The sequence below is a fragment of the Vidua macroura genome, chromosome 11 (genome assembly GCF_024509145.1).
Source record: "Vidua macroura isolate BioBank_ID:100142 chromosome 11, ASM2450914v1, whole genome shotgun sequence".
NCBI classification, from domain to species: Eukaryota; Metazoa; Chordata; class Aves; order Passeriformes; family Viduidae; genus Vidua; species Vidua macroura.
This window is the reverse complement of record NC_071581.1, coordinates 19,895,861-19,921,630: the sequence shown is the minus strand read 5'-3', so window position 1 is coordinate 19,921,630 and position 25,770 is coordinate 19,895,861. Positions and strand designations below refer to the sequence as shown.

General features: G+C 44.3%; 2 protein-coding genes across 2 annotated transcripts in view; both read right to left on the bottom strand.

Moving 5' to 3' along the window:
* Positions 1-8,850, bottom strand: part of CRISPLD2 (cysteine rich secretory protein LCCL domain containing 2) — a 30,490-nt gene extending 21,640 nt beyond the window's left edge. Inside the window, exons 1-2 of the mRNA XM_053987556.1 lie at positions 8,681-8,850; positions 4,403-4,716 (exon numbers count right to left, since the gene is read on the bottom strand). Coding sequence (XP_053843531.1) covers positions 4,403-4,645 — 243 coding nt within the window. The 5' untranslated portion in view covers positions 4,646-4,716; positions 8,681-8,850. The remainder of the gene's footprint in view (positions 1-4,402; positions 4,717-8,680) is intronic.
* A 5,795-nt stretch (positions 8,851-14,645) lies between these two features.
* Positions 14,646-25,770, bottom strand: part of USP10 (ubiquitin specific peptidase 10) — a 47,217-nt gene continuing 36,092 nt past the window's right edge. The window contains exons 8-14 of the mRNA XM_053987426.1: positions 24,639-24,742; positions 23,808-23,907; positions 22,431-22,611; positions 19,835-20,000; positions 17,945-18,089; positions 16,807-16,872; positions 14,646-15,726 (exon numbers count right to left, since the gene is read on the bottom strand). Of these exons, the coding sequence (XP_053843401.1) occupies positions 15,539-15,726; positions 16,807-16,872; positions 17,945-18,089; positions 19,835-20,000; positions 22,431-22,611; positions 23,808-23,907; positions 24,639-24,742 (950 nt within the window). The 3' untranslated portion in view covers positions 14,646-15,538. The remainder of the gene's footprint in view (positions 15,727-16,806; positions 16,873-17,944; positions 18,090-19,834; positions 20,001-22,430; positions 22,612-23,807; positions 23,908-24,638; positions 24,743-25,770) is intronic.

Genomic DNA, 25,770 nt, shown 5'->3' with positions numbered 1-25,770 from the left:
CAAAGGAGAGCTCCAACATGACACAAAGGCAAACAGGAAAGCAGCTCTGCTGGCTCTGCTGCCCAGGAGAGTATTTGTTCTAAAGGCCAGACTCGCTGGGCCCAGCAGCCAGTGCCCTGAATTCATTGTGTAATTACTGACAGCTGCTCTATTCAGAGCAGCCCTCAGAGGATAATTCGTTGGGATTAAAATATTACCGCACATTCCTACAAATAAAACCAAAGAGAAGAGAGGTCTTGTAATGTGTATCCAGCCCATCCACATGCCAGCACGAGACTGTCCTCTTTGGACATTTACCATCACAACCAGCTGCTCTTTCCAAGTCCTGTCTCCTCCAGAAGAAAGGCAACTTCTGGTCTCAAACATTTCAAAGGACCTGTCAGAGCCTGGAGGGCTGCAGGGCATCCAGGCTCTCAAACGCATTTACAAACCACCCAGTGATCATTCTGAGCATATCTGCACACAGCCTGGGGCAGTTCTAGCTGGAATGGGGAAGGACTGTGCATCCCTGGATAACACAACAGGAAAATGCAGTGTCTCCTGGAACTTGGTTTGTCTCCACTACCTCAGTGAGGGAAACATGACCTCATCTCGCTGAGCTCACAGCCCAGGCCTCCCAGAACAGCTTATCATGAAGCACTCCCAGCAACCCAGAGTCCAGCAGCATCCCAGAGCTGCCCCCAGCTCACCAGCTCAGCTTTGGACTGAGCAGTGACCAAGCAAATTCTGTCTGCAAAGCCCCGTGTGGACACAGCTCTGACACAGGGAGCAAAACCATTTTCCTTCTCAGCCCTCCAGCTCCTTGGAAGTGATGGGATCAGACCCACCACACATCTCCAACCCTCTGCTCAGGCAGCCTCTTGCAGCAGTGCCCAGACACAGCTTTTAGTGGTTTCCCACTTTGTGGGCTCAGCAGCGACCGGCCACAGCTGCCCTCCCATCCAGCACAAAAGCCACAGAAACTCTCCCAAGATGTTCTGCACTCCGAGCTCCTCAGACTTCCTACCCAGCTTTATTCCCTGCAGCCCCGGAGGTGGAGATGTTCCAAATCTCCTAATTTAATGCAGAGACGTCCTGAGCAATGAGCTATTAAATGGGAATTAATGCAAGCCTACGCGTTGTATCTCCCTTTGATGCCTGTGGATAAAATAAATGAACTGGGACAAAAGACACTTAACAGGTAATTGGGAAGGAGCTCCATCCCTGCACGGCTGTTTGCTGCACGAGGAGAGAAGCTCGTTTCTGCAGGCATCAGATTGCAAATCTATCCCATCTAAATTAGAGCAGTTATTTGCCTCTTGCTTCTCAGACGCGAATGCGGTCAGGAGGCTGGAATTATTTCACAGCAATAAACATAGGGGGGGAAAAAGAGATTTCAGACTTTCCCAGCAAGAATTCTTTAAGCCAATATTCAAAGCAGTATCTAGGAAGATGACTGAAGCCAGAGGAGCAACAAGCCTGTGCTCAGCTTCCTTCAGAAGCAGAGGTTGAAAATTTTTTGGGTGTGTGTGATTCCAAGTGGGTTAGCACACGGACTCTCTTTTCTTTACTCCTGCAAATTTTTAATGGCCTTTCAAAGTGGAATAGACAGTGCATATATAAAATATATGCATGGCATACACACACCACACCACAGCTTGTAGGTCCAGATTTAATAATGCATCCCACAAGGAGTCTGCTCCCTCAGCCCAAGGAGCCTGCAAGCCCAAAGCCAGACACCTGAATTGCAGTGATCAGGTTACTCGCTCATTTTCCTCCCCAGCTCAGACTTCCTGCAATACTGGCAGCTTCCTTCTAAAAGTGGCATCAAACTCCAGGACTGACATGTCCTGGCAGAGGTCTGGAGATGCTTTTTGCTAACCCCCACAGAAACACTATCCCATCCTGACAGGGAAAGCCACCACCCTACAGTTGAGAGGAAGGATGCATACCTTATTCATGAAAACAAACTATTTTCCTTCCAGCAATCTGCACTGAGAACAATTTTGCTTTATCCAGCTGTCTCTGAGGCCGCCGCAAGAGGAAAGATTTCTGCCTTTCATCACTGCTGAAAGCATCTGACTAAGCCATCTTAAAAGGTCACCATGCCTTAAGATCTATTATGTCCTTTCTCCTCTGGGTCCGTTATGTCCTTTCTACTCTGGGACTGTTAACAAGGAGTTTGTTTTGGCCTTGGCACCCATCCACCTCTGTTAAACAGTCCAAATGCACTCTGGAAGTGTCAATCATGGAGCTGGTAGAGGGGTTAAGGTAATTTTGAACTGGCCCAGCTTTGTCAGGAAGTTGTGCCCTGCTCACTCATTTTTCATTAGCACTGAATACCTGTGCCAGCTTTCAATTAATTACACAGACCCAGCAGCTAAACCGTTTCTTTCTTCATTTTTCAGTCCACTTTGCCTTTATTCCATATGTATAGAACAATTCTTTTGATCTCCAGATAAGTCATAGGACTCACTGTGCTCTTGCTTTCTTATTAACAGTGTCCAACAACTGAAGCTCATCCAGTAGCAGTTAAATATGTCCCTTTCCTGGAATATATTAGGTCCCATTTCCCTTTTAGACCACTTAAATACATCAGATATGGAGCTGGGAGAAAGGATTTTCACAAGGGAGCGTTTGGAGGTTGATGGGCAAGAACAAGCTCTACCCACTCATCCACAAATTATCCCAGCACATCTCCAGCGACGCTCCACTCAGGCACCAAAGGGAAAGAGGAAAGTTTATCCATGGTTCTAAAGACAGACCATCCTCTTAAACGAGTCCAAATGAGAAATGTCCTCTGCAGGACAAAGGATTAAAGAGAAATTCCCGTTCAGCATATAGATGGCATTTCCAAGTCATACTGGGTAAACACGAGCACATGAAAGGCTGATTATAGCCCTTCCAAGCAGCACCATCTCATACTCGGCTCCTTTCTTCAGAGCACATAAGGCCCTTTCATTTGCCCTCGATCACCCATAAAAACCACTAGAAAAGCTCCCAGAGCAAAGGCAAACACAGAAGTGCAACCGCGCCGCGAGCGCAAACAGCGGCCGGGCCGTGGGCACTCGGCAGCGGCGGCTCTGCCAGCCCCACGGCCAACCAAAACACCTTGGGCTTGCTCATGCTTTGTGTTTACCCTCTGGAAATCCATCCAGTCGCCTCTTCTGGCAGTGCTTCCCTGCAGGATAACGCGAGAGAGGCTGAGAAAGGGATGCAATCCGCGGTTCTTAGAAAGGCACAGGATTTCTGGCAAAAGAGGGACCAAAACCCAGCTAGTGTGGACAGACTTAGGGACAGCCATCCTTCCTTCTCTTTCTCCCTTCTCTTTCCTTTCTCCCTGCAGTCGCAAAAGGCAGGATTTTCCATTTGCAGCCCTCACTTCAGCACAGCTGGCAAACAATTTTATAGTGTACTCTTCTTTTACCCTTTTAAACATGGTCTTAACAAGTCATCCATCATTTGATCCATCAGCAGGAGCGCAAGGTTGAAGTCAGACTAGTTGTGATCACAACTATATTTGCACACTGGGAAAAGGCACACAAAAAGTAATTATTTGCCTACATTTTTTTTGTGGCCCTGTAATATTTTGATGGCATGGCAAAAATAGTTCAAAGTAGGTACCAGGTAAAAAAAATATTAATGTGAATTGTTGATGGCAAAGGCGTATTTCATACTCCTCCAGCTTTTAAGTTCTCCCTCTGAAGTGGGAGGATACATTGACCAAACTTTTATTTTGGTTTCCTGAACTACAAAACTCAACAGCACTGACCCATCCACCCAGGAACTCCCAAAGCCTTTCCAGGTATTTCCAGTGCTTTGCAGATGGAGTCACATTCCTCAGGCCCCATTTCCCTGTGGTCCTGTACAGATTCCCAGGAGCATCGTGGAGGTTTGGCTCACCTTGCTAAGCTCAGGTGATCAGTGTGTGACTCAGGGCAGGTGCCACCTCCAGCATTGGGTTGGCAACCCAAAAACCACCAGAAGATTCCCTGAGCAGACTGTGGTGTCCCCACAACAGCCTGAAAGCTTTCACAGGGAGAGCAGGGGTTAAACACTGGGGGAAAATTGCTGCTTTTATGACTTGAAGGTAATGGAAGAACCTGCTGAGGCAGGCTGGGGAATTGCCATCACCGGAGATGCATCCAGGGCTGGGCCAGATGCTGCTTTATGAATAATGGAACCAGTTCTGAAACTATGCAGAGGATGGACTGGATGACCCATCAGCAGCCCTTTCCAACCAAAACAGGCCACTGATCTAAAGCATCCTTCACTCTGGAATGAAAGGCTTCAGGAAACCTCTTGAGAGAAACTTACTTCAGAGGAAATTCACCACACCTCTCGCACCGCAAGGAAAATTTAAATACAGTTAGGAAAAAAAATAAAAGTAGTAATAAAGTGATGTATCAGGCTCTAGACTCACCATGTATTCCATGTTAGAGGCCACTGGATACACCTGACCTCTCAATTTATTGTGGAGCATCAGTATCTCCTGTCTGTCTGAGAATAGAATGGCTCTCTTGGACCTGGAGTGCGCTTCCCCATCCTGATATTTACTCAGGATGCTCTCCAGGTGACTCGAGTTGGGCAAGATAAAGCACTCAGCTGTCTTTGTCAGCAGCAGCACACATCCAAGAGGAATGATCCAAGGCAGGGCAGGACTCATGCTGCCAGCAGAAGCAGAGATGAAGGTGATGGTGGGTTTTTGTGCAGGGACTCCCGTGGCTCGGTGCAGGTCTGGAATTTGGGGAGAAACAGGCAGTCAGAGCAGTGCCACAGGAGCTCTCAGTGCATTTGTCCCCCAACAACGAGGTCACACAGCCCAGATTTGAGCTTGGAAAAGAGTGGTGCTTAAAGTTATTGCTCACCCCAAAGACAGGAAGACCCGAACAGCACCACAGGGGGTGGGGGCTCAGTTTATTACCCCTGGAAATTCCACTGATGCTGATTTGGGAGTGAACCCTTCCCAGGCATGCAGGAGGATGCCTTCTGCATCCCTGCTGGAGCTGCCACCCAGCCATGCCCAGCAGCAGCTCCATCCCTTCACAGACAGGGGGACATTTGGAGCCATCCCCCCAAAGAGCAGCTGCTAAAGCCGAGATTCGCTATTTTATGAATAAAAGGGAAAGTAAAATCCCCAGCCAGCCGGATGAGGAGGTCAGGCAGCAGCGAGAGCTGCTCCTGAGGCTGCAGCAGAGCAGCTGCCGGGCTGTGTGAGAGCGGCTGGTTTTTGGGAAATGTCACGGCGGGGCCGAGCAGCCGCGGTCCCCGCTGGCAGTGACGCACCGGGGCTCTCGCTGACGCTTCCCGGCGGGCGGGAGCGGCGCCAGGGATGTGAGCTATGGAGCAGCAGGAGCAGCCGCCCTCCCCCGGCCAGATTAGGTGTTCCCAGGCACTGGGATGCCGTCAGCACCGAGAGAGTGGGCTTTGGTCTTTGAGCAGCTTCGTTTAATCCCTTGCTCCGTAGTGCTCCTGCTCCACCTGTCATTGCCAAGCACTTCCACCCCCCGTGCTCCAGTTTATCCACCTAGAACCCTTGAGCGGCTTGGCTGGTTTTATTTGGATCAGCAGCTATTCACAGGAGGCTGTGCAGCACTCACTGCTCTCCAGCGGGATCCAAGAGCCCCTGGAGCAGCACCAATCCATCCGGGGCAAGAGGCATCTGCACAGACAGAGCAAGCAGGGGATCTCCCTCCTTAGGGCTAATTTTTGGGAGAAAGTTTCCCCATCCCTGTGTCCAACACGAGGTGAGGATCTGACAGCGCTGTTGAAAGCCACGCTGAAAGCATTCCTCTGCAGCGGCAGGAAACAACCCCAGATTAGCAGGAATTATTCGAGAAATTTCATCCAATGACACGGGATTTGGACACTCTGAGACCAGAGGAGTTGGAAGCCAACCAGAGCAGGGAAGAGCCATCTAACTCCCAGCTGGAAAAGCTACACTTGAGCACAAAACCCCAAACCTCTGCTCCCCCAACCCACTACAGCAGCATCCGAGGAGAACCGCGGCAAGCACGTGGTGCTTTGCACAGCCAGGGACCCCAAAAAAAAAAAACTCTGAGAACACTGAGAACCCCCGAAAACTCGTTGGCTGACTGCACAAAGACACAGAGTCCCTGCTTGAGGCTTTTTTCTTGGACTGAATGTTCAGGCAGATGAAAACCAGCTGCCCTCAGCCTCTCTCCAGGCGGCGCATTAAGCCTTTGCCTGGTACGACAATGCAGGATGCAATTTGCTCAGTTTAGGTAACAACTTCTCATCATTTCCTGCTCCGCGGAGCAAGGCGAACACACCCGCCTTGTCCCCAGCTCCAGGCACACCTGGAAGGCAGGACGGACTTTCGGTGGCACGGGGACAAACACTCCTTTAACCTCATCCTCCTCTCAGCCCTGCTTGCGGCATTCGCTTCCCCCCAGGCGGGAGCCCGACTTTCTAACCCGGCTACAGAGGGGTGGGGGAGAAGGAGCAGTTGCTTTTGTAGACTGTCTGACCCAAATTCAGGGAACAATTCCTACTTTGAGGCACTTCCCTGAGAGTTTAAAAATAGCCGCATTGCCACGGCCATTGACAATGTGGCCATTTAGCCCCGGCAGCTCTCCCCGCAGGAACAGCCGGCTCTCAGAGGCAGCCGTTGCACCCCTCGTTTGGCCGGCTGCCCTTTGCTAAACAGGAGCCCAAATCCACCACCCATCTAAGGCAAACACTGAACTTTCAGAAAGGGCAGATTGAAAAAAATCAGCTGTAGCATCTGAGAGCCAGAGGAGCTGCCCCGCTCACGGCTCCGCAGCGAAGCCAGCGCGTCTGGCTCGGCGAGGCGGCCAAAACCTCCCAACAGATGGTGCATTATTCCTCGGGATGTGCTTCCCTCGGTCCCACTCGCCAGCAAAAGGATACCAGCACCTCTTTAAAATTAGGTCACTTGGGCTTAATCTTCTGTTTTCGGGGTGTGCAAGTCCCTCGCTCTGCTTCGGCTTGAGGTGAGGAGCGCTGAGCATCCCAAGGAAGGATAAAGGGATCAGAGAGGGACAGGGAGCAGGGAGTTCCCTGGCAAGATTAATTGAAAGCAGCTGAAAGGTGCTCACGTTTCAGAAAGCTGTCATGGATTTCAGATGTCCATCCATCTGCCTCTCAGTATCCTCATGCCCAGGTGCAGAGAAACACTCGGACACGTGTGCTCCAGCCCAGCCTGTCCCAGTGCCCTGCAGGGCTGGGGCAATGCCTCACCCAGGGAGGCTGAAATCACATTGCCTTTGAGCTGGGGTTTGACATAATTCACAGAAAATTATCAGCTGACAGTCAGCTGAGGAAGCCTCTGCTGTTGATTTCAAGGGTTCAAGAGGAGCACAACCTCCCTTTTAACACACCAGGCCCTTGACACTGGTGCCAGGTGAACATCTGGGAGCCATCAGAAATGACTGAGTCAGCATAAAAGGACTCCTGAATATGCTGGAAAGCCTGTCCAAAGTGGGGAGAAATGGGAGGCCTTCTTCTGGGGTCTGAGGGAGTTAAAGTGCAGCACTGGACTTAGGGAAAGATTATTTTTAGAAAGCTATTTCCCCAGCTAATGGATGGTGTCTGCTTTGCACGGAAAGCAGGAGAGCTGGTCACATCTGAAGCCTGGCAGAGACACTGCTAAGGCCACATGCAGGCTGATCCTGCATTCATGTCCCCATGTCACCTTTTTCCTTAGGGACACTGAGCTTTGACTGCCTCCCTGGTGAAGCACATGAGTGGGCTCCTGCTCCTGGGTTATGGGTGACATTTGCAGCTAAAACATCCCAGGGCTTGTGGAGTAACACATGGCACCAGCTGACAAGGAAGGAAAATGAAAAGTTAGCTCAGGATGTCAGGAGAGCATTTAGAACAGCCAAGCAGAGGGGAGTTAGCCTGGGATCAGCTTCTAACCTGAGTTAGCCTGGGATCAGCTTCTAACCTGAGTTAGCCTGGGATCAGCTTCTAACCTGAGTTAGCCTGGGATCTAGGATGAGTTAGCCTGGAATCAGCTTTTAGCCTGAGTTAGCCTGGGATCAACTTTAACCTGTGCAAAGAAATCCAGGGATAAAGCCACAAGATGATGCACTAAACCCCAGGTCAACTCCTTCCCTGGGATGCACACACCCCAAGCTTTGCAGAATTGTGTTGGCTTCCAAAGACAAGGAGGATGACAAGTTCCTAGACACAGGACAACAGTGACACATTGCACTGGACACACCACAGATTCAGTATCTTCAAGGCCGTGGGTTAAAACATCTGCATCTTCCATTTCAGTCCACTCCCACAGAACCCAAGTGGGTGAGTTTCTACATAAAACCACATGGAGAACCACACGTGGTGATGCTGGCATTCCTTTCCTACAGGACTTGAGAGCAGAACTGCACAAGCACAGGCAGCCTGGAGCACACAAATGTGCCCACAGCTCTGGCGACTGCAACAGCATCCCTTGGATATTTTCTATTTGCCTAGAAATCCACTCCTGTACTTGCAAACTCCTCCCATTCATTCCAGATTAATGCTTGTTAATCTTGCATTCAATTCTGCAGGGTGCACATGAGGGAAGCTCAGACAGTATTATGTTATTTTGTACCATCCAGGCAACTTTTTGGAGAAGTTACTAAAACTGTGCCTTCTTAAGAGTCATTTCTTGCACTCCCACCACCCCCAAAACCACATTTCAGCAGCCAGCACTGAACTTTACACTTACCTTGCTGAGTACTTCCAAGTCTCCAGGTAACTGCAGCTCCTCCAAGCCTGCTTGTGGAAAATAAATTAATGAATCTGAAATATTTAAAGGAGGATGAGGGGAAAAGGATGGAATAAGCCTCAGGAGGTGCGAGATGTGCAAGGTCTCGGCTCAGCAACTCGGACCAAGTGCAGTCTCACAGAGCTCCCCAGTGGTATTTATGCTCTCCAGGCAGAGGGGAGAACCCTGGATCATCCCCTGTGACAACGGGCGTGGAGCAAAAACGAAAAGGAGAGGGAGGGGAAAAGGGGGGGGAAAGCCACGAGGAGAGGGGTGTTGGCTGGGATGGCAGCAGCTCACGGGCAGTCATTGGGGCTCAGAGGAGCAGGACCATCCTCCCTAAGGCGGGAGGGAAGAGGAGAAGGAGGAAGGAGGAGGAGGAGGGCAGCCCTGATCCTATAAAAGTGCTCGCTGTGCTGTCCCCAGCAGTCGGCTCTGGGACTCGCAGCCAGGAATTCCAGGGGCACGGGGAATCCTCCCTGCACAGGGGGGACCGCGACGCCGCGGTGAGAGACTCCGGTGACAAGGGAGGGGGAATTCCAGAAAGGAATTTTCTCTGTAAGGGACTGAGGCCAGCTGTGTGCCCCCGGCTGCCGGCTCAGCCAGTCCCGCTCGTCCCAGGGAAATCCCACCCAGCTCCAGCCCCTCCAGTAAACCCCATGGCATCCCCCTTTTTTTTTTTTTTTTTTTTTCTCCAGAGCCGGGCTTTTGCTGGGAACAGGAGATTAATCGCACTCTAGTTTGCTGCCAAAGCTCTCCCAGCACTGACATTCCTCCACGGGAGCTGCAGGGAATAGGGAATGCAAAAAGCTGGTGAAACACGCAGGCAGGACTCACCTCTCTGCCGATGTCCCAACAGCTCCAGCTTTGGCATCCAGCTCCGTGGTTTTACTCACTGTGAAAGGAAACGATTGAGCAAAAGACAAGCTAAAAGTTCCTTCCTTTTTCTTGAAGTAAACAAACAGGGAAAACCCAAACCACTGTCGTGAGTAACAACGTGAGTGTGTCACGGCACCTCTGCGCCGCTCCAGGCGTCAGCATGGCCGGGATTCCCGTGGGATCCGCATCCCGCACTGCAGGGCCAGCGCATCCCCCGGGATGTCCCCTGAGGAGGGGCACCAGCCACACCCAGCACGGAGCCAGGGGAGCTCCCATCTCCTGGGAGCTGGCACATCCAAGAAAAGCAGCTCTGATTTTTCCAAATGCACTGCCTTGTCCTCTTTCCGAAGTTCTAGGGCAAAAAAAAGTCCTTCCATTCTTCTAACCAGTCAATATTTATTTCTTCCTTCAGGCAAAACACCAACCACTTTTATTTACTGTTTACTAGGAGGGAGTTTACAAGATATTCCCAGAGGTTTGTTTAAACCCAGCGGTGCTCAGAAAGCAGAGGGACATTTATCAAACTCGTTCAACAGAGCAGGAGCAGAGGAGCAAATATTGGCAGCTGGGAGAGCACCACTGCTCTGAGCAAAGAAAGAACCCTCTGAAGTCAGCATCGAGGCTGATTCCATCTCTGACACCATCTTCCTGAGAATTTTTCAAGAAGGAACAGATTGTCATCACTGGGGCTGTATCTTGCAGCCCATTTCAAGCTGAGATGGGCAGCCAGTCCTCACCAGTCAGTCCCAGTCCCACAGCCTGGTGCAGCCACACCAGCCCCTCTGGCTGCTCTTCCCACACTCTCCCAGCTGTATTTACAGAGAGTTTCTATTTACTTCCAAACAAACCGGGTATGGGAACCAACAACACATGGTCCAGCAGTTGGACCTGGCACTTCTGCCCTGCCAGGAGCTGTTCAGTGCAGTTTGGGCAGTTTGCTCCCAAAAAAGCTCAGACTTTGACACCAACACAGACAACCCAAAGACCACCCAGAACTGGGCTGACAGGAGGTTCTGCACTGCTTTACTGTAAAATCACTGTATCCTTTTATTTCTTCTTTTTTTTTCCCCTTGTTCTTTTGATCCCCTCTGGATCAATGAGTTTGCTGTAGGCTTATTTAATTACCTCCAAGATTATGTAGCCCCCCCACCCCAGTTCCTAATTTCCCCAAAACACAGTGAATTTCACCCCAACACAGTGAACCCCAGTGCCCCCACACAGGCTGCCACCCCAAAACCACGCAGCTCCCCAGCCCTGACTCACAGCCCTCAGAAGGTGCTGCTCACTCCAATTACCATAAAGCTGAATTAACTCATTTTAAATCTCACATACCGACGTACAAATAATTTCCAGACCTCAGAGGAATTTGGTATTTTGTAATCTCCGCAAATATCCCTATGGGAAATGAATCCCTGTAGGATGGTTTGGGCTGTCTGATTGCTCCATCAACCTGGCTGCTTTACAAAGATTTGATTTTTTAATTTATTTTTTTAATATACACCAGGATGGTTTCACTGTACAAGACATACACAGGGCCTGGTTGTGCTCAGGGATGAGCACAGCCTGGAACAAGAATTTCTACCCACCTCATTTTGTCTTGAGTCAGCAGCTTGGGGTCATATGTTCCACCAAAGCCAAAACAATCAGAAGTTACTTTTAATCATTCCTCGTTATTACTGCCTTGATTATAACGTCTCCATTTCATATGTGGTAAAAGCCACATAAAGCAGGCTGCATATATAAGTATATATTAGCAGAGAGGCTTTTAATGGAATAGCCAATGAATGGGAAGAGACACAGATTTCCCTATGCCCCCCTAATTGACCAGGCAGACAGTGAGTCTTGATCTCCACTGGAATTAATGCTCCTTTATTTCCTACTCAAACAGAGCTCGGCAGGAATGGCCCCGAAGCAGGGCAGGGTGAGGAACAGGGTGAGAGGCACAGAGCTGCAGGGGATCCCCTGGCTTGGCTCCTGCTCCGGAGCACCAGGGGATGAAGAGGGTGAAGAGAAGCCCGTGGCAGCAGGGACCTGCAGGAGCTCGTCAGTGATCACCAGCAGGGAGAGCACGGGGGGAGCAGCGCCCTCTGAGCTGGGCACCGGGCACAGCCAGGGTCAGGTTTGGGGGAACCACCCCCCGTTTGCTGCCTGCTCACATCCCCCTCGTGCCTGGGCCGTGTCTTTACCTGAGGGAGCCAAGGAAGCCCTGCCACATCCACCACCCCAGCAGGCTGGAGATGCCCCTCTCGACCACGCTGCAATCCAGAGGCTACTCCAGAAGATGAATGAACAGTGTGGGGATCCAAATCACAGGAGGGAAAGCCAGGCATTGATGGATTTATTCCCAAACACAATTATTACTTGGCACTGTTTGTTCTTTCCTGCTGCTCTCCCGTTTTGGGATAGCCTGGACTGACCACCCAGGTCCATCTGCAGCTTCTCCACCTTCTCATACTCAAAGTACATTCCCCCAAATGCTTCAGCAGCTGCTGATGAGCAAGAAAACAACTCCTCATAGATCTGTCCTGTTTCATCGGTGACCAGGAGAAAGCTGATGTAAAACAATGAAATAAGAACATGAGCTGCAGCAATTTCAGAAAAATTAGGGGGCACCACTGACTGCACTAAGTACAAGTCAAATGTGAACTGAAATCTACAAAATCCCTCTCTATGAAGGTGGTGAGGCACAGGCTGTCCAGAGCAGCTGCGGCTGCCCCTGGATCCCTGGAGGGGTTTAAGGCAGGGTTGGACAGGGCTTGGAGCAAACTGGCCTACTGGAAGGTGTCCCTTCCCATGGCAGGGGGTGGGACAAGATGAGTTTTAAGGTCCCTTCCAATCAAAATCAGTTTGGGATTCCATGAAAACCCTACCTTGTTCTCATCTGCAGACTGGAACAGTTCAGGACCCTTAACCCAGCACCCACCTTTGGAGATTTCACCCCACACCAGGTGCTGAACTGCTATCACAAGCTCTGCAGCCACCACATCTGGTTATTCACCAACAGAAACTATTTCCAAAAAATCCTCTGGGTCATTAAGAGAGCCTGAAATAAACCCCCATTCGTTGCACAAATCTCCAACATGTTGGGAGCATCCCCTGCACGTCCAGGGCTCCCTCTTCATTCCTAGTGAAAAGCAGCAGATTTAGAGCACATTTGGAGATAAACCCTCTGCTGACAGCTCAGGATCCATCCTGGCAGCAGCCTTGGAGCTGGACCCCCCAGACCTGGTCCAGCCCAGCCCTGAGGGACATCATCTCCAGAGGATATTGTGGGAAACAGCAGTTTCCTACTCACACCACCTTCCCCCAGCCCCAAACACCTCGTGGCTTTAATAACTCTCCTCCCCCAGCCCACCCAGCCCTTCCCCTGCACATCTGGCTCATGGCACAAGGCTTTCCCCACAGCCCTTTGGACCTGCACATCCAGATTCTCATTATGAAAACTTCAGGTCTTATTGTGCATTAAGGAAAAAACCCCAAACATTTCTCAAAATCTGGTTTAAACTTCAGCAAACAACCAACGGATTTACGGTGTATCATCGAGGGTGTTGGGTTTTTTGTTTGTTTTTTTTTTACATAATCACACCCAGAGTAAATGATCAAAAGCTGCAAGCCCTTGTTTTGCAACAATGGGAGGAGTTAATACAGAAAATAAAAATTGTGGCTGTGTGTCAACATCACTGTTGCCACATACTTTTATTTCCCCTTTAATACACTGCAGAAGGACTTCAGTGACAAATACATTTGTAATATCCTCAGTAAAAAAATGCAAAAATTCACTTTTAAGTGATACTGAGACAATTTCAAGTCATACTGAGAGAATTTCAACACTTGATTTTTAAACCGGCAATGACTCATTACCATTTCTTAAAATGATAACATACATAACCTCTATTAATTAATATATTAATTCTGATCACCTGCAGTTTTCTCTGCACTATTCAGATTTACCTGCACTATCAGAAATGCACTATTCAGATTTACCTGCACTTTTTCACAATGCATTGGAGATAGAGCTAAATAAATACCCAACACAGGCACAGGACTAATTAAAAACAGGATTTCTGCCGTACAGAAAACCACTTCAACCAGGATGTGAATAATAACCAGCACAGAACAATAAATTCAAAACCTGGTTTCTTTTTTCTTGGAAAAACCTCCCAATCCCTCAAGATCTCAGGTTCTCACCAGTGGGGCTCTGGGGCAATTCCCATCACAGGGATGCTCTGGGAGCACCAATCCTCCAGCAGCCTCAGCTCCAGGAGCTGAGGTTTTCCCTGCAAACAGCCAAAATCCAAATGAGCTCTGCAGAGAAAATTGTTTTGGAATTGGGGGAATGTCACCAAAATCATGAGCAGTCACTATCTGTAAATCAGAAAATCCTAATAAAGCATGAGTAGCAAAAACATAACAATACATTTGGACATCCAAAACAATGCCAGAGCATCATTAAAGTTATTCAGCTGAGCAGGACCACCCCAAAGAGCCATGGGGCTGGGATGCTCTGGGCAGGAAAACTCCTTCCTGTGGGACAGCAGAAGAGTCAGGACAAGCCAGGGAGTTTCCACCATCCCATGATGAAATAAAGACATAACACGACTGTCATCAAAGAATTAAATAATGTATAGGAGTTTTTTAGAGAAAGCAACAGGAAGCTGATCAAGGAACTATTTTTACCAAAAGTTCTCCAGGGTAATGTCATCTGGCTGAAGAAGACACAAACAGAACATCATCTGCTTCAGAAACAACAGTGCAGGAGTTTCCAGGAGGACACAGAAGGAATTCCATCCCCTCTCCTGGCTGCTCAGTGCTCAGCCCTGGGACCACCACATCCCTTTCCCTCTCCCCTCCAAGTTCAGTTCCACCTGTATGTAAAACGGGAACAATTCTGAAGTTTCAAAAAGTTGTAAAAGCAAAGAAAAATCATCTCCACTTCATTTGGGGAAGGCTCCCTACACCTTGAGAAGTGCTACACAGAAACTTTTGGAGTTTCCAAGGGCAGGATTCTCACCTGAGGAAAAACAAAACCCACACACACACACACACCTTAAACCAACTTTGTGACTTTTATTGATGGGCGACAACTTTATACTTCTAGGTATCACTAAACTGTGTACAATTAGGAACTCAACATTATAGGAGAGCAGACAGCAAAATTAAACAAAGCAGACTTAAAGAAATATCAATCTTAATTATCTTGCCCATTTTCTTAATTTCATGTACACAGAAGCATAAATGCAGTTTGAAATTTCTTAATAGCAATAAAGTTACAATCACCCATCTATATAGACTAACATCTTAACTCCAAATATTTGATCTGCAATGTGTACTTAAGCAGTTTCTCATCGCACAATTATTAAAATGTGTCTTCCTATCAGGAACCAGCAACTCTGCAGTTTGTACATGTTTTGAAGCACAAAGGACCATTTCCATCTCATACACATCGGCTCATATTTTACCACTTATCAAAAAACTATTGGGGAAGCAGAGAGAGCTTTTTATTTTTTTTTTTTAATTTTTTTTTCTTTTTTTACTGAAGTAAAGATAAAACATTTTCACAGAAATCTACAAGTTCTGTTGCTGGTGCAGGGTTTTCTTCTACTACGCAATTAGAAAGTGGGAATTAAATGCAAATCCCCTTTTTATTATCTTAGGATTCAGCATTAACTCGGATGAACTTTATTTCTTTTTAATATTCTTTTGTGATTCACGAGGCTTCCAACCGAGCGACTTCATTCTGCCAAGTCAAAAGTCAACACAAACTCTGCTGTGCACAAACGGCAGATTCCTTTATCACTCTATCCCGCAATTGCAAGGGGACAAAAAAAAAAATAATAAAAAGGGGGGAAAAAAACAGGAGGGGAAAAAAAAAAAAATTCACTCAGAAGAGCATTTACAGGAGAAAAAGTTAGTGATGTTGGCGCTCTACGGGGCGGGGGGTCACAGCAGGTCCACCTGGCGGTAGTACAGGAGGTAGGCTGTGCGCTCCAGGGCCGCCTTGACCACCTGCGAGTGGTGGATGACCCTGACGGCCTGGTCGTCGATGCGCAGCCACCCGTTCAGGCCGATCTGGAACACGTCCGTCGTGTAGTGCCCGCCCGTCGCGCTGTTGCCGTGGTGGTACACAACTGTGGGGACACACGGGGGTGGAGGGGGCACGGCAGGGGATAAGTGGTAGCCAGGGATCCCGCCCACAGTGTGGAAGAACTCGGGGTTTAGGGTTTCCCTGCGTTTGGGATGTGCAGGGAGTGGAATGGGAGATAAATCTCGGCTCGTTCCGTGCCCTGCCGTGGACACACCCAGCTCTAGGCCAAGGGAGCATGGAGAAGTCCATAGGTGGGACAGATTTGTCTGGGATTGGAAGGGATCTTAAAGCTCCTCCCATCCCACCCCCTGCCACGGGACACCTGCCACCATCCCGGTTGCTCCCTGTCCAACCTGGCCTTGGACACTTCTAAAGGAACACTTGGACACTTTCTCTGGGAACCTGTGCCAGGGTCTCCCCACCTCACAGGGAAGAAAGTCTCCATGTGTCCTAGGAGACACATCTCCATCAAAATACCCAAATATCCCCCTGGTAGTGTTTCTGATGGTGACTGGGACTGGTTTGCCCATGGGGAAATGAAAAATGGGATTTTCCAGCTGCCTGTAGTTAAGGCCCATGCCAATCCCAGTGGGATGACATCTGGAGGCTGGGGTGGGATGAACATCTTGGCTTTGTATGGCTCAAATCATCTTTAGATCTGGAGAAAGTGAAGTAAACTGGGACAGGGCCCTGGGATTTGGCTGTAAAACCAAGGAGTTGATTTAGGTCCCTGTGTCCCACCCCATCCTGATGGCAGGCAGCTCCCCACCCTCACAGGGAAGGATTTCTCCCAATATCCCATCTAACCCTGCCCTCTGGCACTGCAAAGTCATTCCCCTTGTCCTGGCACTCCCAGCCCCTGTCCAAATCAGTGTTTCTATAGGACAACCAGATCTCCCAATTTTAAACAAACCCCACTAAACACAAGAATTTCACACCCACAGCTACTTTAGGGCAATTTAAAAGAAAACACTTAATGTAACCCAGTGTTTCTAAAATTCCACATGCAGAATCTGCACTTGCAAGGGAGATAAAATACACAATTAAAAATGCACAGATAAAAACATGCAGATAAATAAAACAATAAATAAAAGGCAGATAATAAAACACACAAATAAAATACCTGCAAAGAGCCGGTAGGTTCTTTGGCCTTTTGAAATTTTACTTTTCACACCAGGAGATAGTAGCTCTGGAGGAGGAAAAACAGCCACACATTAGGAATTCTGTAGCAAGAGGATCGATTATTTTTCAGAGAAACCAATATGATCACAAAGGAGAACATTTAATTGAAATTTCTTCTGCAGCCTTTAAAGAATGGTCATGGTTCTAATAACTGGTAATCAAGGGAGTGAATTTGCAGGTTTGCTGAACACTGTGGTTTATGAAAGGTTTAAAAATACCACTAAAAATGAAAGGGAAAAAAGACACAGCAAAAGATCAGACTATTCAATTTTTCCCGTTTTGTTCCTGCTGTCAGTATGATAACATCAATTGTCACTCTGAATCTGTCAATAAATCAATTTCAGAATTCAAGTCATGCTTACATTCTTAAAAGAATATTACAAAATAAAATATTAAGTAAAACAAAAGTGCACTGCCTGACAAGGTCCAGATCTCAGTCGAGATATGAGTATAAACTGATTTTCTTTATTCTTATTTGAGCTACTGGCTGGCTAACAGTCCATTTGTCAGCTCAAAACAAAAGGCATTATTTTGGCAAGCTTCAGATGCTGGACTATTTCCAATCTCGCACTATTTAAAGTCAGTATCTCCTAGGACACTTGTTAAATAACGGATCCTTGTTTAACATCTGCACTATGGATTGTCTACCTTCAGGCTGCATTTTCAATAAAACACCAGTTTCCTTTCACCAGCCACCCATTAAATAATTTGACACTCCTGTGAATTAAATGTGATAAAGATGTCCCATATTGATCCAATATTGGCAACAGTCTTGTACAGACAGGGACACAGATCCAAGATGATTACTTCCCATATTTGCCCTCAGCAGCCTGTATCCTCACTCTATAAATCCATGAGAAGTTCTCATTTGGCCAACCCATTGCCTAGGAAGTGCCAAAGGCTTTAAGATCTTTCATCATAAAAAACCCCCACAAAATATTCACCCAAATGACCAAATTTTTATACAACGATGAGGACAAAAACTTCTGTGGGAGAAATTAAAACACACACACACTCATAGGAAATACAACATTTTCTTTCCCATGAAGAGAAGGAAATTCTGTTCCTAAATCTCTTACCTTTGCTGATTTCCAGATCAACAGTGTATTCAATATTCTTGATCAGCTTCTGGCATCCACCGGTCTTCTCATACACGAAGCGCTTGAGGTGTAAAACGAGAACGGGGGGCAGCTTTTCTAAGGTGAGTCTTCGACTGATCTCCACCTGAGAGCATTTAATTTTAAGAATTAAAATTAGTAATAATGTAATTTTAAATGTAAGTATTTAAATTTAAATACACTAGCAGCAAACCCTCCAGATTTGTTATTATTGCAGTATTAATTTATGATAAACGCTCGTTTGTGACTTAAAGCCCACTGGATCTTCAATCCTAACACTGTTTCAAAGGAGAACTCAGTATATTCAAAGAGAAAAATCTAAGTTATGACCAAACCTTTTGCTACTAAATAGTGATTTTTATATAATTATAACCAAAGAATCCACAAAATTTCTGCCTGGAAACCAAGAGCTGAGCTCAGAATTGCTGAACAAAAATGTTTTCCCTTCCTAGAAATGAAGACATGTAAATATTCCTCAAAATAACTGCTTAAGGTTTTTCTCCCTTTTTTTAATTGAGAAAAATCTCTTTATTTGTAACCATGAGCAGATTATTCCTCAATACATGGCTTGATTCTGCTAGAACCTATGTGCTGAATAGACACTCATGGGGAAAAATATTATCTCTTTCCAAGGTTCTACAGACAGTATGTTCAGTGTTTTTACTACAATTTTAATACAAAACCCAACTATTTAAATTTGAATTTCTTTTGAAAAAAATATCTGGAAGACACTGTGGGTGCTTGTATTTCCATCCAAACACTGAAATATTGCAGCACCTAATTTAAACACCCACTTCTTCCAACCCAGCACTGAGTTGTCAGTCAAAAAACTTAAACCATTTGCAGTAAAAAAAGAAAAAAAGAATGGCAAGCAAAACAAGATCTTTGTGGTAAATCATAATCAGCTTGCAAATGTTTCCTTCACATGGAAAACAACTGGAGAAATATATGTTCTGAATATTCAAGGTAAACAAATTTCTGCTATTCTTTAGCTTTTCAAGGGAAATGAATCGTTCTTTATCTAATCCTGTTCTCACTTGGAGGATTTTGAAAACTTACAGACGTGAATGTCAGAGGGAACACCTACAATTCCAGAGTTACCAACAGTGCACAGGGAATTCCCATGTGAGCAATCCCTGCACACCAGAGATGCCTTTATTACAACTCACCACAGAAAAAAAGGCAAGGCCTTAGTGAGGGAAGTTTAATTATTTTCCTCCAAGCCAAAGGCATGCTTTTCCTCCTTGTAAGTACTTTTCTATTGCAGTTATTGCTATCATGTATTATATGTAAAATAAAAAGTATTTACTCTGAAGGGCTGCTCCTTTACTAACAGCATCTGTCAATCCCTACAATCCCTAGGAATCAGTAAGTTATGATGTAGAACATAGTATTATGTATCTTTACCACAGTTCAGCCTCTTAATATTTATATTAGTAGTAGTATATAGTATATAATAGTATATAATAGTATATTAATAGTAATATTATAAAATATATAGTAACAATAGCATATTAATAGTAATTATTATTACTATAATATTAATATGCAGAATAGTATATTCTCCATTAAAATCCCCAATAAATTATTACATAAACTCAAATCCCAGCTATTTACAATATTTACTCAAAAGCCAGCTATTTATTTTTATTTATTTACTCAAAGCCAGCTATTTACAGGCCTGGCTTTGTTTCAGAGCTGACATCTCACTGCTCCACGACACTCTGAAGTTTGTACCTCTTTTGTTAAAGCATGCTCCAAACAACTCTTTGTAAAGGCAGAGCTCTATGAAAACCCTTTTAATTTAAAAGTTTAGCACGTGGCTGTGCAGAAGGGGTGACCAGAACACACCTCTTGCTTGGTTTTTGTGGTGTAGCCCTGCACAGACTCTCTTGCCACCAAGCTTTCCAAGGCATCCTGCACGGTGCGGATCTTGTCCGACTGGATGTCCAGCTGCAGGGTGAAGAAAAGCTGCAGTGTGGCAGACTCCTTGGAACTCTGCTGGTAAACAACAGATCTGTGGAGAAAAAAGGAAATCAAAATGAGATAAAGAGTGATTTTCAACCAAACAGAACCTTCAAGGAAGAATGAGTTACTTACATAACTCAATTTATATTTAATTCAATGAAACACATACAAATATAAAAGTTAAACATCAAGTTTTAACAATTTACTCCAATTTAAATGATTTTAACATCTCCTAAGAGTATTCTGAATGGGACTGTAACTGAACTGTTTTATTTATGCAAAGTTGAAAGAAAAAAAACCTGAAAATTTTGATAAGCTTTTAAAAAAAAAAAAATCACCTCTGGGCTCTTTTTGTTAGTTTAGTTTTCCAACAGCTCTTCACAAGTACAAAGTGCCAATACTATCTGTGTTCTACTGTAAAAATCACAGCTGATTCCAGATTCTCCAATAAAAATACACCATCTTTTCAGTCACTTCTCTAAGACCAATTTTATAGTGATTTTAAAGTGTTTGCTTAAATCTTGCCATAGGAAATAGAAACTACGCTTCACTGAGGACTGGCAGTTCATTTTCTCCCCATCATTTTCTGTATCCAGACTTTGTCCACGTATATAAATTATTATGTTGTTATATATTGAAAGCAGAATTATAATTAACACAGCTCTGACCCATTTGGCCACGCTGGAATATTTCCAGGTCAGGTAGAAAATGTTAATATTCAGGTTAATATTAATGCTCAGGATATTCAAAAGAGCCCTTTTTACTCAGGCAAAGCCCTGAAGCACCAGCACAAAGCCAGTGCAGCTTAATATTGGCAAATATACATCCTTTAGAGGGAAGAGAATGCATGAAAAGCAGCACCTTTGTTATAAAAAACAGAAATTATATTGTAACACCTCTTCAGGATATTTTCCTCACAAGATATGCAGAAATTGATTTGATAGCAAAACCTTCACTGGGCTATGATTTCTCTGCAACCATGTTCCTTATTAAAATAATTACAAATTACAGCTGGACATGGGGAAATGCATAATTTTCAATGAAAAAATACTCAAGCACTGCAAGAATTCCCAGAAAAACTTTGTACTTTCCCACTTAAGCCTCATGTTGCTTAGAAAGGCTTTATAGGCTGGGGTTTTTAAGTAATTATGCCTGAATAGACATTTAATAGACTCAAGCCTCTCAAGGATAGCCTAAAAACTCCCAAGCCTGAAATTTCCCCGGCCAAAAGATGCCAATTTAAATCACCTTTTCCTCGCTGCTTTTCCCATTGGATTTTTCCAGTTTCTGAAGCTTTCATTTAGTGGAATTCTACTGGCAGTTTTATATTCAGTCCTTCCTATCTCCACCCCTGAGGATGAAGCTTTCCCACATCCCAGGGGATGCTGTTTCTGTGGTGAGTTGTGCCCTGGTGTGAAGGATAAATAAAGTGGATGTGGTGCCAGCAGATGTTGGATTGGATCCTGTGGTTCTGCTGCTCAGTGCAAGGTTTTCCCTTTTTCCCGTGTTACCTTTGCTTTATATAATTTTTTGTGGACTTCTACAGAAAACTGCATCATCTCAGTATTTTTAATATAAAAACTGATGGAATCATGTAGATATTACCTAAACAATTGTGACAAATTCTGGTATTTCCCTGGGGTATTATCAGCACCTTGGGTATGTGAACCATCAATGCAGGACTCCATCAATACCTACAAACATCTGTCTGCCAAATTCTATGGAAAATATCATTTTATTTACCAGCTGTCTGGCTCAAAACCCAAAAGAATGAATTATTTCAGAGCATTTCCAAGGCAGAAGGCACTAGCCCACATTATTCACACTTCTAGACTCAATATCTGGCAACACAGAGAGTCAAACACCAGCAATTAAGTGTCTGTCTCCAATTTAAAAATAATTCAAGTCTAGCAGTTTTTGTTTTGCTCTGTGTTTTTAGCAAGTGTTTACTTTGCTTTCATTTTAAATTATACATTTCTCCAAACAAGTCAGGAGGCTTTCTTTCCAAAAACTATTCAGATTCTACTTTCTGCCTTTGTCTGGTATCAGACCTGCATATAAGTGATATGCTACATTCTTTTCATTCCAGTAACATCTTGTAGCAATTTACATTTTTCCAGGCTTCTTTTGCCTTTAATATTTCTTTATTATTGACCTCTGGGAAGCATGAAGGGTCTGAATAACCTAAAATTCACAGTTTTATGTTTTAGTTCATTGTTTTACTGTCAAGATTCAACTCTGTCAATCTCATTCTCTCTCAGTATCCTTATTTATAACATAAGACTATTCAGAGGTCATAAAAATTAGGCAGCTCTAAAATGCTTTGGAATTCTTAAGACAATATTCAAAGCATAAATATTCCAAACTCCTTTTCCACATGCAATTCAAGGCTTAGGATCTCAGAAGAGTGTGTTCATTTAAGACAGTTTAAAAGATTCAGGCACTGCAAGTCAAGAACTTGTAGGATGAACTACTGTACCTTATGTGACCACCAAAAATATCAGTGATTGGAGTCTGGACGAAGTCAGCCTGGCGAGTGACGGAGGATTTGTTGCGGGGTCCCACCTGCTCCCACTCATCCTCGCTGCCTTCCCCCTGCTCCTCCTGCTCCTCTTCCTTGGGAACACTCTGAGCCTCGGGGCCGTTGGACACTGCCACTTCTTCAAGTGACCAAGGAATAAAACAAAGAAAAAAATCCAGGCTGATAAAGGATTTGAAAGGGGAAAAAAAACCACTACAAATGGCAAAAAGCCCAACACAAATAATTTTTTCAGGATAAAATGTTTTCATGCATCATGGTTTTAATTTTAAAAAGAGAACAAGCATATTCCAGGTTTGCTCCCAGCATGACACATCCATGTATTAACAGAAGGCAGCTCACTGATGACTGTATGTAAACAGCAAAGTTTGATATATTTTTAGTAGCAAATTTATGGGGTAGAAAATTAGAAAGTCAAGTGTTATTCTGGCAACAGAATTATGCCATTATTAAATACAACTCCTTTTCTGCACAGGTATTTTACAGGGAACCCAAGGCTTAGCAAATATTTTCCCAGCCTGTGCCAAATTCAGGTTATAAACTGCACACAGCTAAGGAACAAAATATGGTATGACTTTATGTCCTGAAAAATTTACCCTATTGAAGAGAAATTGGGTAACTGACCTGAATTCTTACTTGGCTAAGGCCTGCAGGATTTTATTTGTAAAGGGGGCTCAAGCTAAAGCCTCTATAAACTAAAATGACATTTTACTCTGTGCACAAACTCTAGTAATACTTCCAAAGTAAATTCTCCTCCAACTTTGTCAGTAGGAATTTTCATATAATTTAGTATGTTGGTTTGTATTAGATAGAAAAAGAAAGATCTTAAAACTTGGTTTACAGATCAGTGAAAAACGCACTGATTTATTTTTGAACTCCCAGGGAGAGTCAAAAACCACTGATGTTGCATGTGTTATAAATGACAAACAAGACTGATTAACTAGAGTTAACCCCAAAAAATGCTCAGCTGGGCTCAGAAAAATATGTAATATTGAGTTTTGTTGTTTAGGAGAACCAGAGATGTGGCTTATTGTCATTGAGATTATTGGCAGAACCACGATGCCTTTCCAGAAACTCAGTAACTCTTCAGATCACTCAAACTGGGCAGAATGGACTCACTGTATCCAGATTTTACCAAAATGTTATTTAGTTATGTGCCACTCCTCTAAAACATGGCATTCTGTCCCTATCTCAACCAAATAATACAGGAACTTGTAATAATACCTGTAATAACACAGCATTACTCTGTATTATGGAATCACCACACAAAAACAGTATTTTAAATCAATTCTTTGCTATATAAAAAAATCCACTAACTTTCATTATATGGAGAGAGAAGTTTCTTGAGGGTCAGCATTTCTTCATGTAGTCCATTGAGGATAAATCCCAAGTATTCTTCAGCATCCTCTTGCCTGCCCTGAACAAAACATTTTTTTCAATTAATTCTATGATATTTTCATGGTGTTCTTTTAACTGAAGGTTCATGACACTGAACAAATCCAGCATTCTTCTATTAATTTAGCTAATTTAGCAACTAGTCAGTCTAAAGGTATGTCAAATAAAGTTTAAATTTTATTATAAGACAAACTCTTTTTTTAACCAGTTAAACCAAAACTGTGCTAAGCAGTAAATACACACATCAATGCCACAATGGCTACAAGAATTCTGCATTTTTCTCCATACAAATCCCATTTAATGTGTGAGTTGGAATTTTTTTCTCCTCATTTCTTTTACAACCACTGTAAAAGTTGCTGTCAAGCCAAGGCCAAAGCAAAGGATGGTTTGAGTTATTATCTTTTCTTTATATTGAAATTAAACCTGACCTTCAATCAGTCTTAGCTGAATTCCTCATAAAAATGAACAACTGCTCATTTCTTAAATGTAAATCAATTGGTAACTCCATTATAAAAAGAGATGTTCCATTCCAACAGTAATTTTTCCATTATTCTGACATATCAAACTGCCAAACCTGTAATTAAGATTTTCCTGTAATTCAGGTCCCAAGACAGTGGAGCTTCATTACCATGAACTCTCAATGAGCTGATTTTAGTGGCATTTAAGCAGAGCCTGAGGTTTGGCCTTGCAGAGTTTTAAGGACTGAGACTGCCCTGCAATGCAGTTCCACAAGTCAAGGGTTTGAAGTCCCACCTTTTCTGACAGACTTGACTTTATAACCGTCAAGAGCCTGTAAATGTAGGTTGGCTCAAAGGCAGCTCCTGGTCGGATGTCTCTCACTATTTTATCACCTAAAGCTGCAAGGTGAAAGAGAATTAATGTAAGTAATAATAAATAAAAGGGTTTTTTTAAATTATACCTTAATAGTCTCTTCACAGATCACTGTGAAGATCCAGCACTTCTTTTACTAATAGTTTAATTGTAATTTTGGAGTCTTGAGCTTAGAAATTATAAGATACAACTCTTATTGCTTTAAAACATATCATCCTGCAAAAACTTACAGATAGTCAGGAAAAGTTCTAAGAAGATTAACAAGAATAACAACAGCCATCATAAAAAAACACTTTTGGTGCTATTTGCATTTTTGCATTTCTTTTGTACTCAAAGAACACGTCCTTAAACCTTTGTGTATCTGCAATTCTAACAGATCACTTTTGCTCACTGCAGAATAAAAACCCCAAGAACAGCCTGACAAAATGTTCCACCTAATGGCAATACAAGGCCTCAGAACTGTCCTTGAAAACTACAGAAGAAAATGACCTACAAGTAAAATAGGTTGCATAAGCCAGTAAGATTTGTTTCACAGAAAGAAACCACAGAAATGTCTGAACTGTTTGGAAATCACTGGAACAACCAGCTCCTCCTGACATTTCCTTATCATGTTACATAAAGAATAGTTTCAGGAATGTGCTTGTTTCTACAAGTTTGCAATACAACAGACTTGGCTTAAAATTAAGATTAAACAACTGAAACCTTTAAGATCATTTATTTGCATCAAAAAAATATGCTATTCCTCACTCCATAATCATCACTGAGCCTAAATATGTATTAGGAAAAATTCAGGTATGTCTGAAGTTTTCCCACTGGAATCAGAAGCCAGGATAATATTCTTGCAGGCAATCTCCAACTGCTTAAGGGAACTGTTATGGCCCCATTTTGTTCCAAATCAGTGAGTGTTCAGGATTTAAGGAGTAGAATTGAGCAATCTGATAAACAAACAGTTGGAACTACGTAAGGAAGGAAGTGGAGGAAAATATAGGGAGCATCAACTGATTTTCTTAGAAAGGGCATGCTCTTAGAAGGCATCTTCACAATTAAGTGAACC